This window comes from Xiphophorus hellerii, chromosome 7 (genome assembly GCF_003331165.1).
Source record: "Xiphophorus hellerii strain 12219 chromosome 7, Xiphophorus_hellerii-4.1, whole genome shotgun sequence".
Classification (NCBI taxonomy): domain Eukaryota; kingdom Metazoa; phylum Chordata; class Actinopteri; order Cyprinodontiformes; family Poeciliidae; genus Xiphophorus; species Xiphophorus hellerii.
Genome location: NC_045678.1, coordinates 3,020,278 through 3,045,591, shown reverse-complemented (window position 1 = coordinate 3,045,591; position 25,314 = coordinate 3,020,278). Strand labels below are relative to the sequence as shown.

Genomic DNA, 25,314 nt, shown 5'->3' with positions numbered 1-25,314 from the left:
CCAGGCTTAACGTTGACACAACAGAAGGGTTGAAAAGTTCAATTCTCATGGTACTTTTTTGTTCTCTTGCTAGAGCTGCACAATTCCTGGGATCCCTACTGCTGCTCATTCAGCTGACTGCTGGGATTCAAATATTTGATAATATTTAATAATTTGCCATAGGATGGAATGTGAATGTTCAGTGAATATAAAAAACACAAAGGTTGTTTTTTATTCACCAATAAATGTATGGACAGCTTGTTTGGAGTCTTTCTTTGAATAAACTCTGAACCGGTCCTCAATGTAATGCATGAACAATGGAATAAGTTCTTTTTTAAAGACCAGCGGTCTGTACGGCTGAACTAAAACACTCAACACACAAAAACACGTCCTGTGTTTATGCATAAACAGCTACACCGACTTTACAGCAAACAACGGTCCTTACAGCCGCTTATTTTAAATGAGAATCACCAATAAATGACAGCCGACAGGGTGGTCCGAGGTCGTGTGTCTTTTTCAGATTTTCTCTCTTATGGAGCACAAATTAGAGGGGCTCAATTACACGTGTTTTGTTGCGGAAATCCTCTCAGGCTCTGGCGCTCGCACAGGAAATGGGTGTGATGCCGAACAGCTGAGGCACACATTTGAGGTCTCAAACACAAACGAGTTCTGCTCTCCTCTTTCTGTTTGTTCAGGACAACCCCCCCTCCCCCAAAAAACCAACAACAACAACAACAACAACAAGAAAAAAAGAGAATCGAGACCAATTATTTTCATTATCCCATCTAGTGCCTTTCACCTGCCGTTGCTAGGCAGCGGCTGACATCATATTTTAAATAGAAGTGTAACAGCAACATTGGGCTTTTAATGGAGCCTGTTTGCAGGCCAGGCTTCCCTGACAGTGTGTGTTTTGGACAGCGTTGTGTAACGGCTGTCTCAGCCAGCGCTCAGCGTGTCTGTCAGGGTATTGTTTGAGTGTCTGCTGCTCAGCCTTGTGGAGACATGTCTGCTGACTTTTCTCAAACACACACACACACACACACACACACACACACACACACACACACACACAGACGCATGTTTTATGGACTCACACATGACTTTCTGTGAGGGCAACAAGTCATGAAGTTCTTTCCTAATTGTCAGAATTTTCTTCATCTTGACAATTAGGATGAAGAAAATCATCATTTCTTTCTTCATCCTAAGAAATTTGTCTGAACAGCAAATCTTTTGTTCATTTCTATGAATGTATGAACAATTGTATGAACATTTGTCCATGCAAATGTATGGAACAAATTTTGTTCCATACATTTGTTGTATTGAACAACAGAGAAATGTTGGAGTTTTTCTTTGTTTCTTTGGTAAATTAGAGTAGATAAAGGAGCACTATTATGTATTTTCCAGACACATAGAGCCATTTTACAGGACAATTAATTAATTGTTACATTTAATTGTTATGAAGATCAAATATGACTGAAGAAATTTGACTTTGTAATTTGACGCCTTGAAGTTGGGCTTCTGTCTCTTTAAGAAACTCCTGCTCTGTCTGAAACATTTCTACCAGCGTTGCACTGAGAAGTACTGTAGCTCCTGTAATGAGCTCAGCAGATCTTCCTCCAGGTGTTTGCTAATGGCTGCTGGCTAGTCTGAAGGGGCTGAGGGGGTGGGGGGGAGTTGTGAGGCTCTGTGAGGCAGGAACACGTAAACTTGAAAACTGCATCTTGAAGGCGGTGGTCGCCATGGAGATTAAAGGATTTCTCAAACAGGCATGAAAGAATCAAATCAACACTCCAGGTATGTTTTGATGAGGGAGCAACATTATAACATGATGTAAAGCTGAAAAAAGTCGATTTTACATAATACCTCCCCTTTAATAACTATTTTCTATTTCCCTACTGGGTGTGATGTGTGACTGAGAAATGATGGAAAGCTTAATCAGACCTCCCTGTGAGCCTTGACCTTATGTGTTGCTCTTTAAGGTGAGGGTATTCTCTTGGGCTAACACAGATGCAAAACAACTTTCTGTTTACTCTGCTTTATCTGCACTAGTAATTTCTGCTCTGTTCATTTTCTTGTAAATTGGTCACATTCCTTACAAAATCAGAGTAGCCATATATGAAAAGAGTAACACTAAACTGAGCTTGAATAAAATCTAATGTAATGCCATTATACTCCTCTGGAATCCAGGTCTAATCCTCCCACAATCCAACTAAATTTAACTCCTCCAATACAAAACACTTAAATACAGACCCGTTTAATCCAGCTGTAATCTAATTTGGTCTACTGTGTCAATCCAGGATGAAGATAAGGAAGTGGTGGAAAAAGTCTCATCATTGATTTTAAACTTCTCAACTGAATAAAGTATTCCAGAACTCAGGAACTGTTAGTGTCTCATGTACGGCAGCAAATTAGGGCCATTTTAGATAGAAAAAAAGAGAAAATTTACGCCACAAAATTCAGAAATTTTAATATTAATTTTAAAATCTTTTAAGACAAATAGAAATTTGTGAGTTTCAATAGTCTAAAATTTTGGACTTTTGAAACTCACAAATTTTCATGTTTTTTTCCAGCAAATTTTCAACTTTTGAAGCTTGTTTTATTTTTCCTTTGTCTTTTTTGGCGGACATATACTGCTGTGTTTAATACTCCGTCATACTCACCAGTTTATTTTCTCATTTTAAAAAAAAGTTATAGCTTTTTTACACAATTTCTATTTTAGTAAAATGTTTTTTTTTTTTTTTGTAAAAATCTGACAGATCTTAGTAGAAGATGCCAAGTCATCAAAATTCCCCTGTTGCGCCAGACCTTTCCTCCCTTTTAATTGGCGTAATCTGAATAATGCAAACAGTTTTAGTTTTAAAGAATGAAGTTCTTCTCCTAGCAGTGATTCCCATAACCAGACATGATGGGGTTTCCCTTAAATGGATTCATAAAGAACGGCGTCAGTGATGGTGTTTGCTCTGTGAAACAATTCTAGGAGAAAATTTACACAAGTGCAAACTGAAGTCTGCAAACATTTAGAACCATCAGCGTCTCAGTGATTTTATGAACAGAGTCTGGATTCTCAACCATATAGCAGAGAACTATTGAACAGCTTCTTATTATTGAACACTTTCAGTTTTATGATATGCATTATATGGATATTGGATCATAAATAGCTGGACCGTTAAAACCAAATTAATGGAATATTAGTCAGTGGGGAAAATTAACATTCTCTTCCATGGCCATTAATTTTTACCTGCTACACAGAAATGATACAAGCCTATTTCTTTCAACCACTTGTACTCTTGTGTGAGATTTTATATGATTTGTATTACAAAGAAATACATAATCAATGTAAATTTGTTTATTGACAATATTTATCATCATTTATTCCTAACTCAGTAGAAAGAACTGTGCCCACAGGGGTACTTTACTGCCAAACTGGATATATTTGATTTTTCCTGTTTTTATTTGAATGAATTTTACGTTTTTCAAAGTAAATTATAAAATACTTATAAAGTTCCAGTGATAATAATGTAGTACATGAATAAAGTGGACAAATTTTCAAAACAATAGAATGTAACAAATACCTGAAATAATTGGTTTACTAAGTGGCTAAACATCAGTCAGTTATTAATAAGTATTTTAAATACAAAAATGTAAGCTTAAAGTTCACACATATGATCAATATGTAGAATTGTAATGTGATTATGACAGTATTTTAAAAAAAATATTTCTTACATTTATTTATTTATTATTGCTACGTTAGCCTAGCAGCTAAAACAGAAGTGATAAATAGTGACGTTGTCACAACAGTACCACAAAATATCATAAAAATCAAACAAACTTTAAATCCATGTTGCCACCACTTTGGCTGATATTAATATGTAATATTATTAACCAAGTATTATGCTTCAGCCTGAATCCGCAGCAGTGACCTGCTCTTCCAGCAGGAATGATCCCTGCTGCTGGGATGAAACCAGGTCAGCGCTTTCATCTTTTTATGAATTCCTAGAACCGTAATCACTTGGACAGATTTCTGACTCTGAGTCTCTGAGGTTTATCATTTACACTGCCAACCACCGGGGGGCAGTAAATGGATCTTTCTGTATCTCCTGCTGTGTTTCATCTGATGCTGTGCTCTTTGGAGACGTTTCAGTCTGACGAGTGGAGAACTTGTGTGGACTGATTCCTGAAGCGTTTCTTTGAAAGTCCGTCCCTGGACGTCCCTGTAAATCACCACAACGCCTTCCAGCTCAAAACTGTTTCGCTTAAAACTACAAAGTAAAAATGTTTCCCCTGACAGCCACCGTACATGACACGTGGTGTTTAAGAATAAGCCTCCGGAGAAGACGAGTCTCCATTAAGTAGCTTTTATTTTCAATTATTCAAAATGAGCCTTCCACTGCTCCTGTTCTCCTCCTCGTCCTGCCACCTGAAAGATTCATTAAGCCATTTTCTGACGGGGCCTTCCAACGCTCTTCTCTTCTCCTGCCATGTTTTCTTTTCTCTCTCACCTTCACTTCTACTTTTCATTTCTTCTCCCTCCTCTGACGTCTCCTGTGTTCATTCTTTCCTTTAGCCATCCTGTATTACCTCCATTCTCGTCCCGTTTCTTCCTCCTTCCCATTTCCTTTTCCTGCTGTCATGTCTCCCTCCGCCTGATCTCACCCTAATCCCCCCCCACTCTCCCTCCACCCCTTCCATCCCTTGTTTCTCGCAGTTTTGTATGCGTGTTTACCCGTGCGTGTGTGCGCGCCCGTCTGCAGATATCATCCGCTTGCCAGGCCCACCAGAGAAGCTGGGAAGCTTTAAGCTGTTGCATAACAAATGTCCTCTTGACTTGAAAGTGTGTCATTGATTTGGATAAGGGCCCCTTGTGGCTGCAGCCTAGAGACACTTACAGGGCTCCCCTGATAGCATTAAAGCCTGGACAGAAGGATGGAGGGAGAGGACGGAGATAAAGGGCAAGCAGTGGAGAAAGATGGCAGTGATGGAAAAGGGCAAGGACGGAGGAGGGAGATAAAACAAGGAGGGGCGATCAGCCGTGCAGCGGGGCCCTTACTGGTGGGATTCATGGGGAGTTAAGGGGAAGTGAAGGAACGGAGATGAGTCTAATCAAATTAGGCAGACGGATGGGAAGAAACGGCAGAGAGCGAGCCAGGCGGGTTTCGAGGTGAAACCGAGAAGTGGTCTAGACACGAAGGAGACGCTCTCCTCTTGTCTGTTTGCCTGGGTGGGTTTGGTCTGTCCTCGGATGCCACAATAGTTTAATTTATGTGCTCTGCCTCGCAGAAGCCAGTGGGTATAAGAGCTGCAGAGAACATTCACATCAGAATGGAAACGGGAAGGGTTTCACTGGAGCTGCGTCTCCGTTGCAAACGTTCGCAAAACTTTGTCGATATTCGGAAAAAACTCAAGTTTGCCAATGCAGTCGATGTAAGAAACGCGATTAAAATCACACGTGGATATGTTTGTTCATGAGATAAGTAAACAAACATGCAGCACCGTCTTCCACCAAACTCCTCCTGTTGTTTTCTTCTTTGGGGTTTGTGCCAGTGGCAACATCCAGTTGTTGATCATGTGGCACGCGATGCCAAAAAAAGTGTTTCCTTTGGAGTTTTGCGAGATAAACAAAAATCCAACTAACAAATTATGCCAATACACATGTAGGCCTGTCACAATAAACAATAAATAATAAATCGATTAATGGCATGAGCCGGGGGTCTTTCTGCATGGAGCTTGTGTTTTCTCCCAGTGCGTGCGTGGGCTCCGATGGGAACTCCAGCTTCCTCCCGCTGTCCACAAACATGACTGTTAGGCTAATTAGTTATTCTAAATTACCTTTAGGAATGTGTGCGTGTGTGTGTGTGTGTGTGTATACCCCTGAAAGTAGACGGATAAGCTGGATGGAAAACCTGGAGGAAAATGACGACTTGCCAAAGTGTTCAAGAACTCTCACTTTAAAGGGATAGTTCAGGTTTTTTTCTACCTTATCTTAACTGCAGTAGATAACTGTTAGCATCTTTACTTTGATGAGAGAGATTATTTTCCCCTTGTGGCTCATTAGAGCAGCGCCAAGACATCTTTGTAATATTAAAGTGATCTCTGTAACTCTTTCTTTTCATTAACCTTCAAACTGCTGTGAAGTTTGCACTAGGTGGCTGTTTTCATACAAGTGTGTGGTTGTTTGCAGTGAATGCTGCGGCAGCTTGTAGTTCAATTAAAACACACACCTGTCAAACACATAATGCATTTGTAGAAATGTTCTACTTTATTCTATTCAAATTTCATTCAAAAATATTTAGTTGATCCCATGTGGAAAATAAATGTAACTAGAGCTGCACCAATCCAATATTAATACCTTTGTTGGTCCAGATATAGATTTTTTTAGATCATTTATCAACAACAATGTGCCTGACTCGTAAGGGCAGATCTGTTCAGTCTAATTCTATGCTTGGTGCTCTGAGCGACATCCTGCATTATTATTTTACATTATATATGGAATTCCTAATTGTTCTTTCTGAACCATTTGACAGAAGGTTTGTTGCAGTTTATTTGTTTTTGTTCGTTTCAGTTTCTTTTATTTATTTTTCATTGGCTGTTCTACCCCTAACTGCACTGACTGAACAAATTAAAATTGTCTTTCCATGTTTGACCAAGCTTGTGAAACTATTGGTGTATTTCAGAGCGCTGTACTGGTGCAAAGTTATCAAATACATTTGTAAGTCAGTTTATTTATGTCTGTGTTTAAAAAGTAGAAACGTTTTGAATAATTTCAGGACTGCTTTTCTGCATCGGGTCGGTATCAGCCGATGCTGAAACTCAGATATCGGTACAGATCGGTACAGATACCGATATCTTAGTTAATTACACATATCCATTTTTTTCACTTTCTATACAGATATAGAAAGTGAAAAAAAATGGATCTGTGTAACTAATTTAATTAAAGAGTTGTTGTAGATGGTGATGGCCGGGGGCAGGAATGATCATGACGGTAATGTAAAGAAAAATATACTTTCTTGTTTCTTATTAGCTTTACTTCCTGGTTAGTTCGTTGGTCCACAGACACCATGGATACCAAACTTTCTTCTGATCACCACTAGAGGCTCTGGTACCGCTACCACAGTTTGAGAACCTGATAGTGATTCATAACAAAGCATCTGGATGAACTGCTGAGTTGTAGAGTTTCCATCCCAACCTGTAGCTAGTCCTAAATTTAATCATTGCTACATCAAAGTGAAGTTGACTTTAAGATGGTCGACAGCCCGAACCTCTGAAAAGACCTGAAAATAAAACCAATCTGAGTTATCACTTTTTGAGAAGATTCTCTTTTTCTTCACTTTGTGTTCACTTCAGACCAGAGAGTAAAACCTGGAGCTGTCAGGGTTCTCGCTTCCCAGAAATCCCCTCATTAATGACAGACAAGTGGAGGGTGAAATAAAAAGCTGTCGTTGCAGCCTCAGTAAGGGGTAATTGCTTTCCATTACTTGAGTTCATAAATGCATAATGCAGCGCTGCCCTGAGAGCTCGCGTTTTGCTCTTGCATAACCTGAAGTCTGAAACCCGGAGACAGACGGTGTTACACAGCAACACACACGCCCACACGCACAGAGGCTGAAACCTAACGACCCGCTTCACACAGGATCCGTTACACACACCCTGACCAGGCCTGCCTGCATAACAAACTTTACTGGGTGATAAACCGTCCCAGAAATGATTGCGATAAACAATAATATTGTCATTTTTGACACGATTTTGACACCAATAATAATGCCGTATTAATATAAGTGTGCTCTCTCAAATATCAAAAACTTTGATTTCTGAAGAACATTTAACAGTGGATCTGGAAGGCATTTTAAATACACAAAATAAACAAAACAACTGGATCAACAATAACTAAAATGGATTATGAAGTCTCTGCAACCAAAATTGCTGCTCCAAAAATATGAACAATTCAGCTTTGACAGGGAAAACAGGCAAATACTTCGCGCTGACAGTCAGAACTTTGCAGTATTTTTCAAAATGTCAGCTTGATGGCAATATTTAAGGGGAACATATCGATAACATAACGGATATTACAGGGGGAACGATTGTTTGCAACTGGAAATGATGGATCTCATTTTAATGTATCATTCGATTAACAGATTTATTGTGTGAGGTTTAGCCATGAGGTCCGTAGAAAACCTGTGAACTGAACCTTTACAGGCTGATAGGAGATGTGCTTCAGAGTCCAGCACAGAATTCCTGCTCCTCAAAAAGCATCGAGCAACACAGAAGTGGTGAAAGTATATTTATATATATATATATACAGTATATATATATTGTTGAACGACTCACTTATGTTCTCTCTCTTGGGAATGCATGTCATATCTGTGGATACTCCCACACAGACACGGGTATCAATTAATCATTCTGCTTTCACACTACTCCCTCGGTGTTAATCTGATTTATTTCCCTTATCTCCTTTTCTGTCTTCCTCACTCTGACTTTGTTTTCGTCGTCAGCACTCTGGCTTTTATCTGACAGTAGGCGTATTTGTGCAGCGTCGATGCTGGGAAAGTTAAAGCCGAGCGCATAAGAAGCAGGAGCTGAGGGTTAAAAGGCTGCAGAGAGGCTCTGCCTGTTTGAAGGCTTTCATTCATGAACTGCGTTCCTGCTCTCTCACCTGCGTTCATTCTGCTCTTACTCTATGCTGCGCTGTTTTAAAACAAGACGTACCACGTTTTAGCACCTGCTAGGCAACAGGTTTCCACGTTTACAGCAACGCTGACTGAGTTGAGCTGAGTAAATGGTTTTACTGATATTACATAATATGCAGGTGCATCTCAATATATCAAAAAATATGATTAAAAGGTATTTTTTTAATTATTCAATTCTGAAATAAGACTCATAGAGACACAAACTACTTGATTTTTGCCAGGTGTGTATTTCTGGCTGTCAAAGTCATTTTTGTTTTGGGCCAAATCAAGATTGTGAATGCTCTTAAAGGGCCGGTTGTGCAAAACATTTGGTTGGTGCTGTGCTATATCTCATATTCATCAAAGCTAACTGAATAAACAATTTGAAGGTAACACCTTGTGATAAATAAAGGATTTTCTCAGTGATACTGTAATTTATTAGAAGTAGACAGGGAGGCTTAGAGGGACCAGTTAAAGTAACAGTCATGTTGTTGGACTGTGGGGGGAGAGAATCCACACATGCATGGTGGAGAACAACGCCATGCCAGGATTTGAACCCAGAACCACCTTGGTGCAAGGCAGCAGTGATACCAACATAGCCACCATGAAGCTACCTGAAACAACAACTACAAACCCATGGGGAGCCATGTATCGATAGAAGAACCCCCTAAAGATAACAGAAAACAAACAGTCAAAGATCTATGACACAAAACTCAACAATGTGTAATTAGAGCTGCTGCTGCTGCCTTATTTCTTTTCCTTCTTGATCGTTGCGTGACACACGTTGTGCCTGCCCTGCGCTGTGGATTAGTGGCTGCGGCGCTGTGGATGTGGGCGGCAGCGCGGTAATCTATTGAGGTAATCTACCACCAGTGTGCTGAGGGATCATTAGCCAGATCATGGGATCAGATTGGGCTGGATTTATGGAACCACCAGGTGTTGGCCTGCTGTGAGCGGCCTGCTGCAGGTTAGGGCAGCGTTCGTTGGACGGCAGCAGTCAGCTGGGCTGTAGGCGGTGATGAATGAATGTGCAGCGTCGGAGGGCCGTTAATGGATTTTCACATGAATGTCCCAGTTGTCACAAGTATGTTGCAGCTGAAGGTCACTTGGACAGGAAACAGCTTTCAGCTTTCTTAGCTTAGGTTGGAAATGTTTTCCACAGTTTTAGCTGTAATTGGACCCAATCCTGATTTATTTCACACTGATGATGCTTTTGGGTGATTTCCTTTACTTTCATTTTGATTTTCGGCTATCTGCACTTTAGACCTACAAAGTTCACCTAGTTGATGTTTGATAACTGGAATATTGTCAGTGTAAATGATACATTTATCGTTCCACAGTAGTACAGTTCATTTAAGTCTCCATTTTTCTACATTGTAAAAATAAAAAAAATTACTAAGTATTTTTAGTTTAGTTTCTAGTGCAAATATCTCTGTACACTTAAAATACGACAAAATTAGCTTACAGTTTGCTTTTCAGCAAGATATAGGAGCTTGTTTTGAATCAATAACTCTTATATTTATGAAAAAGTCCTAGTTCCACTGGTATATTATTTCACTTATGGGGAAAATGTCTTGTTATAAGTGAAATAATCTGCCAGTGGAACCAAGTCTTTTTCGTCAATATTAAAGAGTTATTCACTTAAATCAGGCTCATATATCTTGCTGAAAAATTACTTGTAAGTTAGTTTTCTCTTATTCCAAATGTATTACAATATTTGCACAAGAAACTAGACTAAATATACTTGCTTAGGTTTTGTGTTTTTGCAGTGTGTTTAAAGTTGCAGAATGAAACAACTTTCGACGGTAAAATCCTTCTGCAGACACAAACACTGTGGTGGAAAAAGGTTGTGAAGGAGTCAGAGAGAAGCAAAAATTCCTTTATGCTGCAATGATGCACAGTATTAACCAGCATATTATCAGTCAGCAACAGTAAACACTCTGACATGAAATATTGGTACAGGACAAGACATTCAGATAAGGTTGATTTTTTTTTTTTTGCCTGTCTGTGGCTCTCCAGTGGAAAAAGATGATCCAGATTTTATACAGTAGGGTGAAGGAAACTGATTCCCTTTAAATGGTTCCATAAATATTTGTATTTATTTTAGAAAGTACTCGTCCCTGTTTAACTTCTGTGATGGAAAATTTCTTGCTAACAAAAATAGACATAACGTGATTAATAGTAAGTAGCTAAAAATTGAATGTTGGCAAAAAATTTAAAAATAATACATGCATTCTGTAAAGCTGCTGCTTTGACTTCATGTGTCATGCAGTGCAGCAGGCTAGAATGTGTGATTGTGGCTGTTCATCTTCGTCAACATTTGTAGCTGCTCTTTGCCCTTTTGTTGGACAGACAGACATTAAAAAAAGCCACCCAAACAAACGCTGCTCAGATAAAACTAAAGTTGATGACAGAATCAAGGTTTTGGAAGGAATAACTTGAGGTTCACTCAGAGTTTTGGCCATCAATCTTCTGTCTGAGTTGAGGACAATCTGCACAGCGTCGCTCTTCCTCCCTCTGACAGCTGAAGTGTCTTCCTGTTCAGTGTAAAGAGCCTCGGCAGCCTTCCCCTTCTCACATCTGGCGCTCTCTTTCAGCAACCTGTGCACCGTCGCGGTCAGCCAGCTCAGCCTGCTCAGCCTGCAGAAATGTGCAGATGACTGAACCGTACTTTCATCCTGGAATGAACTGTGAAAACTTTTTCTCTTCAGAGACTAGGCATCATACTGGTTTCCATCAATTAGCTCTGTGAATAAACTACAGTGTTTAGAGCCGTTGGCTCGTGGTTATAAAGGCAATTTTCCACATGGTGATCATACACAGAAACCGTTGCTAACAGAAAACAAAACATGGAGGAGGAGGAAGAGACAAATCCAGCAGCCAGAGGAATATTGAGTTAAGCTCTGATGAAATGTCAAATTTTTTACTCATTTCATGATGGCTAGTAATTTTTAACACTAATTATATGACTACAAAGAAGATGTCAATTTATGTATATTTAAAAAAAAACATGATGTTTGCTGTTGTAGTTAAATGTTTTAGGGAAAACAAATGTAATCTGATTTTTTTTTCACTATCACACAAGCTTGAAAGTGTTTGGCATTTGAAGAAACCCATTAGTTGTTGATTTAATTGGAGATGACCTGCTGTCACACTGTTTCTTAACATGTAATAAACATATGGTATGTTGACATTTCCAAACATGTTTTAGATGCATCTAAAGCTGAACAAATGAGGCCTATTCCATGAAACATAAAGTTACAAGATTGTTGTAACTTACAACAATCCTCTTCTGTCAATCAAGTCTGTGTCACTTTTGATGTCCATAATTTTGTGTAGTTTGAATTGGGATTAATTATGTTAAATTCACAAAACCAAACATAAAACAAAGCACATACTGTTGGTTTGTGTTTATTCTCCAAATTACTGTTTCAAGTAGGACTATACTGTCTATATATGCTGTTCATTGTTGTGTTAAAAATCATTAAAAAATCATAAAAGAAAAAAAAAAATCACAACATGCTCCAGTGCCGGGCCTTGGTACGTAGCAGGAAATATGTACTCTCTGTTTTTATTGTTTTGTTTTAATGATTAGTGATCTGGAGATGATAGGTGATTGCTTCATACACTGTCTAATGGCGCCCCCATGGGGTCAAATAATAATTAGCTGAGGTAATTCGGCATCTGCTCACTCTGCCATGCTGTTGGTGGTTCTTCAAGAATTTGACATGCTGATGTGAGTGAACCTGTATAAGTGCAGATGGAGCATCAGCATAGTAAGTGATGCTTTAATGCATTGGTGTTAAACTCATTTTTACTTAGGTCATGAATATCTTCACAGGCTGGTTGTGGCAGAAGGTATAGATAATAATACCCAATAATAATCTGTTAAAGTATAGATCACTTCTTAAGATTAAATAATATGTAACATCCTTTCTCACTGTTGTAATTTGGCACTGTACAAATAAAAACTAACTTTGATTTGACTGTTAAAAATAATATTTAATAAGCACACAACTATTCTAACTATGGCAGTCCTGGAGTCTGACACGTGTTTTGTTGGACTGTGACATTTGAGATGCACTAACATCAGAACAGTAGAAATGATGTAAACAGTGACCAGTCACTTTATTATTCATACAATACTAGCGCAGAGGAAGCGCTTGGTCGCTAGGAGCTCCTTATTTCTTTGTAGCACAGATTCAACAAGGTGCTGAAACATTTTGGTTCATGTTGACATGATATTCTGCTAATTTGTCAGCTGAGAACTTAATCTGTGAATTTTCTGTTCTACGATATTCCAACTGAAAAGACTCATCTGCAACACTCAGGCAGACTGAGGTGTTTCAATGATGCTCAGCTGCCCAAAGTGGGTCAGTCAGATGGCATTCTGGTTCCCTCGGTTGTAGCAAGTGTCTATTTGAGCTAATGCTGTGTTTCTGTTATCTCAAGCCTCTCTGCCCGTTCTCCAGATTGTGAATGTGACTGAAGGAAGAGAATGTCAGAGCATAAGCTATTTCCTTTACTGCTGTAGATACCCGTGAGCTCAGCTTAATCCTGGTCAGTTGACAGTTTGTGTGCTGCTGCAGTGAACTTAACCTTTGAACCGGAGTCTGTTTATCTCCCGGGTTTCCAGCGTCCAGCTATCATCATTTCGAAGAGTTTGCCGGGTGAAGAGCCTCTCCAGTTGTTCATGTCTTCCCATGACAATAACCTATTGTTTTAAATCCATTTGTTCTCCCTGCTTCCTGGGTCACCACTCCTTCATCTCTCATTCGCTCATTCATTTCGTCAGATGCTGTGAGGACCAACTACTGCTCTCTTTGGTTTGCTGGTTTGTCCACTTGAAGCCACCCTTCATATTAAATCCGTTCCCCTGACTCGTCCTGTCTGGCCCCTCTTGTGTCTCTCCTCTTCCCTGCAGCTGTTGGTCTCATTTTCTTTACTATCTCTCCATCTACACCAAGGTATTTCTTCCTATGGCAATATTCACAAGCAGAGAGAAATTTTAGTTTCAGAGAGAAGAGGGTTGGGGTGGGTGGGGTGGGGAGAACGCCTAAAGCAAGCTGTGGATTATAGCTGAATGAAGCCCGTTTTTTTAAAACTCCAAACCAAAGTTCACATTAAAGGCTTGACATGACTGTAGTTTCCTGGGTGGCGTCCTGCGTCCAGCGGCGAGACGTCAGGGCGTCCGTAGAAACATGCTTAAATATAATAGCCTGACAACGGATTAGCAGCGACAGCCACAACAACATCAGTGTTCCCAAATGTCCGAGCCGGACTCTACCTAAATACCCGCTGACCTGCTTTCTCTAAGCTCATCTGTCCGGCTTTATCACTGAGCAACTTAATATAAAAGACATTTAGTGGGACAGTTGCGTCAATCAAGAAAACCGAGCAAACTCTGACCTTGCTGGCCCGCCGTATGCCCCGCCGCCTGGGTAATTGAATCGGAAATCAATCTGCTGTTTGTGCCGTGAAAGCTGAGGGGCAACGATTGTTGTCAACCGTTTCTGTTCTTTTCTGCGTTATCTGCTTCTTTTCTTGGAAGTAATCACTGTCCGTTTTTTCCCCTCCTCTGGGCTCTGTGAACACTTCACATCCTGCACATGGTGCTGCTCCTCTGAACAACGTTAGCAGAGTCTTTAAGATCAGAGCGTCGTCGTTGTTGGAAGTTTCCTTGTGGTGGAAAATAAAGTTGGAAAAGTCTTCATTCTGGTTCTTTGGTCTCTTTTTCTGAAGGACAGTTTTGTTTACAGAGACTTCATGATTCAGTTTATTTGTTGTTTCTGTTGTTTTGTTTATTTATTTTGGATATTTTAAATGTCTCCCAGTTCCAGTGTTAAATGTTCATTACAAGTTAAAGTTTATTGATTTTTGAGAATGTGTTTGTGCATTATTATGCCATTACCATTATATTACTCAAAAATGGTCTCAAAATGACAATATTATCGTTTATCACAATAACCTCTGGGGCAATTTATTGTCCAGTCAGTTGTGTCATTGTGCCAGGCCTCTTGGGTGACAGCTTATGAGGACTGGAGCTGGAGACTGGTAGCTGGTAGCTGGTGTCATGAGGTGGGAGAACTTAATTGTGTCTGAACTGAGGTGTATAAACTGTTTCTGCTCAAAAGGAGGCAGAAGTTCACATTTTTCAAAATAAAATACTCCCGAGTTGCATGTCAGCCTCTCCTGTCGTATCCTGTGTCCCTGGACTTAGGTCTGGTCTTTGACTAGGCCACTCTAGCACATGGACATGCTTTGATCTGATTTTCTCATCAGTTTTCTATTGCTTTAAACACATTACTGCAGCACCTACGGTACGAAAATAAACTTTAACTGTAACTCGATGTAAGGCGGTCCAGGAACACGCTGCTGCCGGCTCGCAGGTTGTTTGACAGTTTCCGCGCTGCTTTGTGATTTAATTACCAGAGTGTTTATGTGGGTTGCTGTTGTGTAGGAGGTAAAGTTGTCAAATGGAAGCGCCTGGCACAGCCAATGTTCTTTTATTCATTTTCCCTGCTCAATAGATCAGCTGTGAGCTGCAGGAGGTTCTCACATCAGCCTTCTGCAAACCAGCAGGCCGCCGCAGACGCCGCGCGCTCCTTTCACATAAAAAATGATTCTGACTGCTGATTAAATGCTTATTGTTCTGGCACATGTTTTTGCGGTACAGCTTACAGAGCCACCTTGACAACTGCCAACAAAAGCTCTTAGTGCTTGCAAAAAGAAAGAAATAAAGACAAACTCAAACTGCATCCATATTCTAAGTCCACTTGTCATTGGGCTAGAGGTGGGAGACACCCTGGACAGGTCACCACGGCAACACAGAGACACACATGCACATGCATACCTAAGGGAAATTTGGACTAACCAATATACCATTTCACATGTTTTTGGACTGTGGGAGGAAGTCAGAGTACCTGGAGAGATACTTAGCAAGAGCAGGGAAAACATGCAGAAAGACCCCAACCGTTCACCTGAAACCCCCACAATACATCCTGACATTTTGCTCCATAATCTCTAACCAACATTTGGAAAATATTCTACTCATTTTTATGTGACATTGAAGCTTTGTTCAGCAAAAACAGGCAGAAGAAGTCAGAATTACATCCCACCCAGCTGCCATCGCATGGAGACGTATTGAAACGTCAGTGATGGAGTTAATTTGATGGGTAAACGTTTGAAAAACTTTGCTAATAGGATTCCCACATGTGGAGTTCTTGTTGAGCCTTCCTGTTCTTCTGATGGGAAGAACTCACCCTACAGATTCAGGGGCGCCATATAGGGGGGAATAGTGATGGCAATTCTAAGGGCCCTTGAGCACAGGGGGCCCCCCACAAAAAAAACAAAAAAATTAAATTTTCAAACAATCTTTATAAAATGATAAAAAAACAACATCCTGAGTGGACTGCGGCTAGTCCACAGTTTTACCTTGGCTTGCATCTAAATTACAGATATATTGCCACGTCCCTCCTGACCTGCTCTCTTCTAAGTGAAATTAAAGCAGCAGTATGTAACTTTTATTAAAAATTTTTTTTTTTTACATATTTGTTTGAACTGTCATTGTGTTGTGACAGTATGGTATGAGAGATAATCTGTGAAAAAAATATTTCCTCTGCCTTCTTCCAGTGCTATCTAGAAACAACCAGTCAGTGGCAGGAGAGTTTTAGCGCTGTCAATCACAATCTCATGTGGCTGCTCATCCTTCCTCCCCTTGCTGCAGCTAGCACAGCTTGTTGTGAATGCTCAGTCTAGTACAGGGAGGAGGTGAAGGAGATTGATTGTTTCCAGATTTTCTGTCTCATAATAAACTGTCACGACATGATGACAGCTTTAACAAATATAGAGAAAACATATTTTTTTATTAAAGTTCTATACTGCAGCTTGAATAAAATGCAACTACATACCATTTTTTGAGAAGTCTGGATTGCTTTATGTATATTTTGCATGTTGTCTGTGACTGTTGCAAGTGGGAAGAGACATTTCAATGAGATAAAACTAATAATAATAAAAACAATTAAGCAACCTACTTGCATGCAGTATGTGGATTGTTGCATGTAAAATTCATGAGCAGTAAATATTGTGCTAGTATCAGTATTGGACCAAAGAAAGCAAGGCAGTTGCAAGCCTTTAAAGTTGTGATGCTTTTGATGGGTCAGATAGACTCAAGAAAAATTTGATTGCCCCTCCCCCCTGCACAGTAGTTGTGCGGGGGGGGCAATCTAATTCTTTGTTATGGGGCCCAAGATTCCCGGCGGCGCCCCTGTACAGATCAGAACAGGAAAAACTCAGCAGCAGAGAGAAAGACGGCCGTACGTCATTAGCAGTTTTTCAGTTACAAACGTTGTACAAAACTTTGTGGATATTTTGCTAATGTAAAAAAACAACAACATAATTTTGCCATCTTTTCATCTGGTTGTTGACCTTGTGACTCGTGATGTGAAAGAAGTGTTTCCATTGCAGTTTTGTGGGAAAAAAAACAATTTCTCTATGACTAAAAACCCACCTCATCCTGGCGCCAAAACTTTTTATGAAAAAAATATATATATTAAAATTTTTTTTTAAATTACCGTGTTTCCATTAATCAAATTTCTTTTTGAAATGTGAATTTACTTATTTGTATAGTCAGTGGAAACGCAGCTGGTCCTGTCCTGCCACAGCAGCAGCAGCTCCTTCTGCACCAGAGACGACCTGTTTGCAAGCTAACCCTGTGCAGAGCTAACAGTCTATAACTTCTCGTCAACATTTTCTCTCGGCTGTCTTTTTGTATCTGTGCAGCCAGAGACAGGAAAAAGCTCCCTCAGCGGGGGTTACTGTCAGTGCTGGGGATCGTTCACTGTCACAACAAGCTGACAGATTCACACTGCGCCTGATTTCTCCTGAACTTTACCTGCTGTGAAACAAAACACCGAGCGACTTTCAATTCCAAGACAGAATAACCTCGTGTTTATCACTCTTAAAATTGGTCATCTCACACACGCTTGTCAGACTAGAGCTCTGTGTCCGTCCACTGCATCCTGCTGATGGGAGTTGAGGTTTCGAAGGTAACAGGTCTAGCAGAGGAAGCTGACGTTTTTCTGTTCCAAGCAGGTTTTAGCCCAACCCGTTATTCACCACAGCACAAGTGATTCCCTCCTTACTGCTGACAGCAGTCTCTCTGGCTTCATCCTGAACACACACTTAGGGCGCGTTCACACCAGCCCTGTTTAGTCCACTTTAACTGAACTCTAGTTTCAGTTAATTGTAGATTAAATATACCATATTAACTTGTATCCCAGAAATGGTTTTGCTTCAGCAAAATATGACATTTTTTTCTGGCGGGGAGGGGATAGTCCTGTCAGACCGTCAGTTCCTGAAACCACACATCCACACACACAAAAAAAAACTCAGCGTGATCCTGCTGGACCACGCAGAAAATAAAAATCTTGTTGGCTCCAAATGACCCCGTCTCTGAGAGCACTGGAGGGTTAAAGAGGAGCAATTTAAACTTTCCTGCTTATACAACACCTTTCTATTAGAACGCCGGTTACTCACCTTAATTAAAAAAATAAAAATTAAATGTTTAGGTTTTACTTTAAATTGAAACACCAAAGTTAAATCAGTCTGAACTGTTCAATGCAAACTCCATCATGTTACAGAACGTCTCCATCACATGGAATGAGACATTTTTATTATGTTCTTTTACTGATACTTTGGATCTTTTTTTTTTCTCTGACCTTCACAGAGCTTCAGAATATGGGAATACGACCGGGATGTTTCAGAAATGAGTTTTAATAAGAACAAGAAACAAATGTATGACATATTACATAATAATGTCACACAGTGTGTATTTTAATGTAAGGTGTTATTAAAAATCAGCCTGTGCTTCTAGCACCTCTACATCTGCTGTGACGATGGGGGTTACCACCGCCTACATCTAATCCGTGTGTTGCTCTAACACACTGATGTGTTAATATACAGCTGGCTGCTGTGGTAACTGTAGCATAAATAGGCTGCTTTATGTAACCTGCTCTCAGACAACAGTTAGAGATTGTCAGGTATTCTGCAGACAGCAGAACTTCTCTCCTGTCACCATGACTGGGATCTTCACCGGCTCTGTTGTTTCTTCGGCACAAAACACATTCATGTCTTAAGAAACGGTGTGTCTATTTTATTATTTTCTACCTGGAGTAAGGCCTGATTCTGGTTCTCAAGATAAACCAAGGACAAAACATTTTCCTCCACTTTGTCTCTGTAGATTAAAGTATTTTAGTCCCAGGAGAAACGGCATTCAGCTTCTATGCTCCTCTGATCTGGAACAAACGTCCAGAAAACTTTTAAAACAGCCGAAACACTGAGTTCCTTCAGATGGAAACCCACCTGTTCAGAGCTGCTTTTGACTAGTGGAACGTTACTCAACAGATCTGATGTTTGCTCGATGATTTTGATGAAGGCATTTGACAACATGTCATGTTTATTGCTTGTTGTCATAATTGGTCACTTTGAAGTGTCTTGTTGTTTTAATGTGCTGTATGTATAAAATTGACTTAACTGAATTTGTTGCCAGAGAAGGTGAGCAGTATTTTCTGGATATTAGAGGGTTGCACAGCTGCCCCTCTCCCACATGTTGCTGCGCATGTTGCTGCACACAGCTGGTTAGCTAACAGAATCATGCTAGCTTCACTTCTTTTGCATACAGGAATGATAAATTAAGCTAATACGTAAGGAGGTGCCTTTCTTTAGTTATGTTTAGGTCCAAATGTCATAATCAAGCATAATAATATGCATGGTTTATCTATATTAATAAATATATTGTGTCAGCAGCAGCAGGAGTAATAGTTAATTTTCTGTTTTAAATGAAAACAGATCATATTCATTTAAGCTTTTTCATATAAACTTTTATTTTTTTCTGAAAATCAGAGAAATCTGCTGCCACGGGTTCCCCTTATCTTCCCCTTTGAACCTTTCTTTTCATTTGTTGCTCTGGATCTGTTTAAGAAGAAAAGAAAATCTGAACATTCTAAGTGTTGCCTGGTGTCCTTGTGTCTCTCCAGGACCCGTCGGTGCAGAAGGTGGGCGGAGGCAGGAAGAAGACGGTGTCCTTCAGCAGCATGCCCTCCGAGAAGAAGGTAGCTTAAACACGACCCTTGTGATCAGCGCTTATTACGGACATGAATGTGATATTCATGTTCGGCTCTTATTATTTGAACCTTTCTTTTTCTAAGGTAGAATTATTCTACAACAAAAGCTTCAGTCGTTTTGGAAAACAATCTAATCTAATTATAGATTTTTTTGTCGTACGTTCATAGAAACTCTCTAAGGTATGCACACATCCACACTGGCATTCAATAAAATGGAGTTAAGTTGGATCTTTGTGACACATTTTTTCCAGATTCTGTTTTAAATCTGGCTGCATATTTGAGCACTCTTCTTTTCAGAATTGATTAAGTTTATGTACATAGGTTGAATATCAGCATGTTAACTTTAGCAGTGTTGACTTGTGAACAATTCCAAATTCTTGAGTTCTTGAAGTTAAACTGTCTTTACTGTGGCTGGTGTCGCTGGCGGTCCAGAGGATCCCAGCCTCGGTGGACCCGGAGTTTTTCCTGAACATCCTGACTGCTTTTCTTTCAACAAACAGTGACTTGAACCCTCCAGGCTGCCGTATTGGCCTGCTGTCAGACAGATCTGTGTCATTCTGCCAAGGCATCGCAAATGCGAATGAATTATATAAAAATCATAGAGTATGATTTTCTGGATTTTTAAAATAAATTCTGTTCTCACAGTCGAGGCGCACCTATGACAAACATTATGGATCTCTACAGTCTTTGTACATGAGGGAGCTTAAAAAATGGACAGTGTATCAAATATTAATTTTTCCCACTGTGTGTGTGCCAAAACAAATTTTTGAAATTTACGTCCACAGTGTGTTTGCTACGAAAAGTCGGGCCGCAAATGAAATAATTCCAATTTATTTGGGTCTGCGACTCAGTGCTGTCCATCTGGGCATTCACAGAAACGAGACGTCAGGGAAATTAAATAAAAGAAATTATAGAAGATGTACTGTAATAAATATGGGCTGTGTGGGTGGGAATAAATTGATTGCTGCAAAAAGTAAAATTAAAATGTAAAAAACAGAAAAAGATCAAAGATAATGTGATCACTTCATACAATTGTCTAGAAACAGCCTCCCTGATGTGACACAAAACAATCCTTTGTAAGCTTATTTTAATGGATTCCCTGCATCAGTTCATATTCCAGGGAGCTGAAGAGTCTCTGATTAAAGTCACTGTTTATTTCACATGCAGACAGTGTGTGGTGTTGTTCATTATGTGGAGCAACCTTTGAAACAGTCTGCAGAGATGTCCCAAACTCACGTCGTCGGCTTGTGGATGTTTTTGGAGTCAGAAAATAACACTTTGCCACTTAATATTCACAAGAAATGCAACAATGTGGAGAAAATGTTGAAAGGCTGGAGCTTCTTCAAGAAACAAAGAAAAACATCTATTCTTACTTACAGTCCACTCTCAGTCCAACAATCGTAATGTTGTTAAAGGCTGAAAGGAGGAATGTTGTCATGACAAGCTGAAGACAACGTGTCAGAAAGAGCAGGAGCTTCTTAAAGAGACAGAGGTGACATGTTTGATATTTACAATGTTTTTACAACAACTGAAGGAAACATAGTTACTTGCTTGTGCTGTAAAATGGCACTATGTGCCTAGAAAATACATGCTACCTCCCCTTTAAAAATTGTGTATGACAACTGTGGAGGAAATGGTGTTTTTGGATTCAGAAGGAAAGATCAGCTGTGAGCGATGCTCAATGTGTCCCTTTGACCCACTTAAGCTCTGCGACTGGGGATGTACAAACACTGGAAGCAGCTAGCCTGTGTTGTTCCACTGCTAATCTGATGTTTTGTTGAAGCTGGAGGGTTGTGTTTTTACTGTATGAGTCCAAACGTGGCCTCAATATTTTATTGGTTGTTGGTCTCCTCAAGCCCGCCTCCAACTCCTGACAAAAGCGCTTCTTTCTTCCGACCCAGCTCAGAGTTGGGCCTGAGAAGGAAGCAGTTTATCGGACTTGGTGCAGAGGCTAAGCTAGCATTAGCGCCAGTTTAACACTAGAACCAGTTTCATGAATGAGGGGCTTCTGAGCTATTGAAACATTGGACAAAGAAATTGTTTCTGCATTATGTTTTGTACAGGTTGAGGTTGAAGTGATTGTCGTCCCTCTGTGACCTTAGAGTTCATTAATTCCCTGTACAGTTGGAGAATCACCAGAACCTACTGGGTTTTGAGTACATCTACAGACAACAGGATCCTTAGTTGTACTGTAGGGAGAAACTCTAGAAAGATTACCCCCAGACCAATGTCTTTCATGCTATTAAACATCTTCTGAGGCTTTTCACTAGGAAGTACAGGCTGACTCATGTTGAACACAATACTGAATGGATCTAAGGCCATCCAGGTCCGCTTAGTACTGACTGCTTTCCTTTACTACAGCGGGGGAATACATATTTGATCTCCTACTGATTTTTGTAAGTTAAAGTTTTAATGGAAGTGTGATTAAAAATAGAATATTATCCACGGACACTGACAATGTACAAACTCATTTAGAGCGAGTGTCCGATCCCCTACGGCCCAGCTAGAATTCTGCTGCCAGTTATTTGGCTGTTTCTCCGTGTGGTTCACAAATTATAATTATCTGTCAATCAGTTAATTATGGATACTCCTGATCTCAGCTCCTAATGGCTGCAGATCTGTACAAGGTTGGGATGGGCCACAAGCAACTCTGTGAAAAGGTGATAACAGTTGGTGTCATTATTTGGCTAATGGTGAAAATCTAAATTGACCTTCAATCACACTCTGTCTGGAGCTCTACTGTACACGTCTCATGAAGGGAGGTTGATCACAAGAGAGATGAGAGGTCAGTACAAAACCTACGAGAGGCAGTTGAGAGCAGTCTTCAATAACAGTATTAGTAACAGGACGCAGTTACTGTTACTAACTGCGTCCTGTTACTAACCCAACAGGACGCAGTTAGAAATTGTCCCAAACCTTCCCAGAATCCCAGGTTTGGGAGAGAGATCTGTGATTCAATGAGACCAAAATCAAGCCTATGAGATCAACATGTTAGGATCAGAAAAAATATGATCTTCAAGTCATTGAGCACGACTTGAAGAAGAGCTACAAACATTATGATTTGAGGATGCCTGATCATTTTGCTTGGTCATGTACCTTAAAATCTTTCTGGATAACCTTTGTGCATTTGCTAAAACTCTAAAGATGGGTCATGGATGCATCTTCCAGTAGGACAATAGCTCAAGACATTCCAGCAGGGCAACATAAGAGAGGCTAAGGAAGCCATCTGTGGAGCCTTCCACAGATGGAAGCCTCCATCTGTGGAAGGCTTCTTGGCGGTTTCCCAGCAGAATTAGGGATTATGTAGAACAGAACTGGGATGTTTGCAGCCCTAGTGAGAAACTACAAGAAATGGCTTACCTCTGTTCTTGCCAATTAAGGGTTCTCCACCAGTGGCTGATTCATGTTTTGCTTGGATATCAAATTTGTATTTGATTAAAACAAATGAGTTTGTTTGTAGCTGTTCTAAATATATTTTGTGCAACATACACATGAAAACAAGACAAAATATCCCTTTAAGTGTTCAAACCTTTGGATTCAAGAGAAGCCCATCACACATGTTAGTTTAGAACATTCATAAGATGAAGGCCATTCTTTCTGGCAGAAGAGCAAGCTACCCGCAGGTTTTCCTAGAAGTGATTTTTAAAATGCTCAACGTGTTTCATTTGAACTTAGAAAATTAATATTGGAAGGATTTTTGGAAACCGTTGGTATTTCTCCTACGAACTACTGCCTTCCATGAACATGTTTTCACTTTGACCCTTAGTCCAAGACTTGCGTGACCTCTTGTTGCAGGTGAGCAGTGCAGCGGACTGCTTGGCTTTCATGCAAGGTGGGTGTGAGCTGAAGAAGATCCGACCCAATTCCAGGATGTACTGTCGCTTCTACACCTTGGATACAGACCTGAGCTGCCTGCGCTGGGAGCCGTCCAAGAAGGACTCGGAGCGGGCCAGACTGGACGTGTCCACCATCAGGGAGGTCCGCACTGGGAAAAGCACAGAGACGTTTCTTCATAATGGTCCTCTGTCTGAACACCTGGCAGAGGAAGCCGCATTCTCCATCATTCATGGGGATGAGTACCAGGTAACAAGCCCACCTTTATTCTGGAAAGGGGAATTCTGAAAAGTCATCGCCAGTTTTTTTTTTTAATACCATCCCACATTTTTGCCCACCCTTCTGCAGTCTCTAGATTTGGTGGCATTGTCAGCTGACGTGGCCAACATCTGGGTGACGGGCTTGCGGTACCTTCTCGCCCACCCTTCGATCATCGGCGGGGCAGGGGGAGGATGTGGGGTAGTGGCAGGAGGGCCAGGCGATGGAGGTGGCTTGGCGGTAGAAGGCAGTCTGGGAAGCAAGATGAGGAGCGAGTGGCTGGCAGCAGAGTTCGCGCTGGTTGATGAGGATGGCTACGGGATCGTATCAGAGGATGTGGCTGTCACCACAGTCTGCAAGCTGTGCCCTGGCATCAAGGAGGCCAAGGTAAGACGGGACTTAGAATCATGCGTTTTCTAAATTTGATCTTTGTGCCTCCAAGGTAATTTTCCATTGACAAAGTGATGGCACAGTTCATAAAAACAGCTTTAACCATTGGGTCTGAAGTTTGAGTATAGGAAGCACAAGTTATTTCTCAGTTCTATTCTTTTGCCACAAATTAATGTGAATTGATCCAGATCTGAATCAGATGAGCAAAGAGTGAAGCCATGTCTCTCAGCTGAAACAAAAGTTAAATTGCTTTATTTTTCTTCAATTATAGATCTTCTAATGCTTCCAATGCTGTTTTCTACAACTAATTTTACATATGAAGTATTTATAATATTGGCCTTTTTTAGCTGAAGCTGATAAGTGACCAGCTGTAATTCACTTTGAATCCAAGCAGGTCAGAGTCCTGGCATAAAGTGAGTTGAAAAGTGTGTTTTTTTTCGGTGGGTGTTTTGCTGAACAACAGAGCTTTTTGTCCATCATGACCAGAGTTTCTGAAGGACACTGTCCTGAATTATTTTCACATCGCAAGCAACCAAAAGAATCTGTGTGGGCTTATGAGATAACCAGCAGGAACATACCTTTGCCAAGATCAGATCGGAAGAGAACTGCTGCAAGCACGGGCAGAGACTAAATGATGGAGAGAGCAGAGAGGAAATGTAGAAGGAGTTTCATAATTCACTGTGGCTCACTGTAACATCCTTATTGAAAATTCAAATTCAAAACTGCCTTGTTGATCCCAAAGGGAAACTAAATATTGTTGCAACTCATTAATTAAAAATTCATCAGAGAATCGTGTAGATGGAACTACATCTACAAGAAGAGATTGTAGCGGTCTGTGTTGCAGCGAATCTGAAGAAGCTTATGACTGAAGACACTGTTTTTCTAAGGCAGTAGCTACATTTCCATTGACCAAAAAAATTGCGCAAACTGGAATTCTGAAAATAAATTTGCTTACTGGAAACACGCCGATTTCGCAAAAACTAATTTTTTGATAAAAGGTTTTGGGACCAGAGTGTGGTTGTTTTACAGCTGTATCAAAATTAGCGTACTCTGCAAAACCGCAATGG

At 40.3% G+C, this 25,314-nt stretch overlaps 1 protein-coding gene across 1 annotated transcript in view; it reads left to right on the top strand.

Annotated features, from left to right (window-relative positions):
* plcl1 (phospholipase C like 1) overlaps positions 1–25,314 on the top strand; it is a 126,671-nt gene that overhangs the window by 61,783 nt on the left and 39,574 nt on the right. Inside the window, exons 2-4 of the mRNA XM_032566892.1 lie at positions 19,679–19,753; positions 23,561–23,848; positions 23,948–24,244. Of these exons, the coding sequence (XP_032422783.1) occupies positions 19,679–19,753; positions 23,561–23,848; positions 23,948–24,244 (660 nt within the window). The remainder of the gene's footprint in view (positions 1–19,678; positions 19,754–23,560; positions 23,849–23,947; positions 24,245–25,314) is intronic.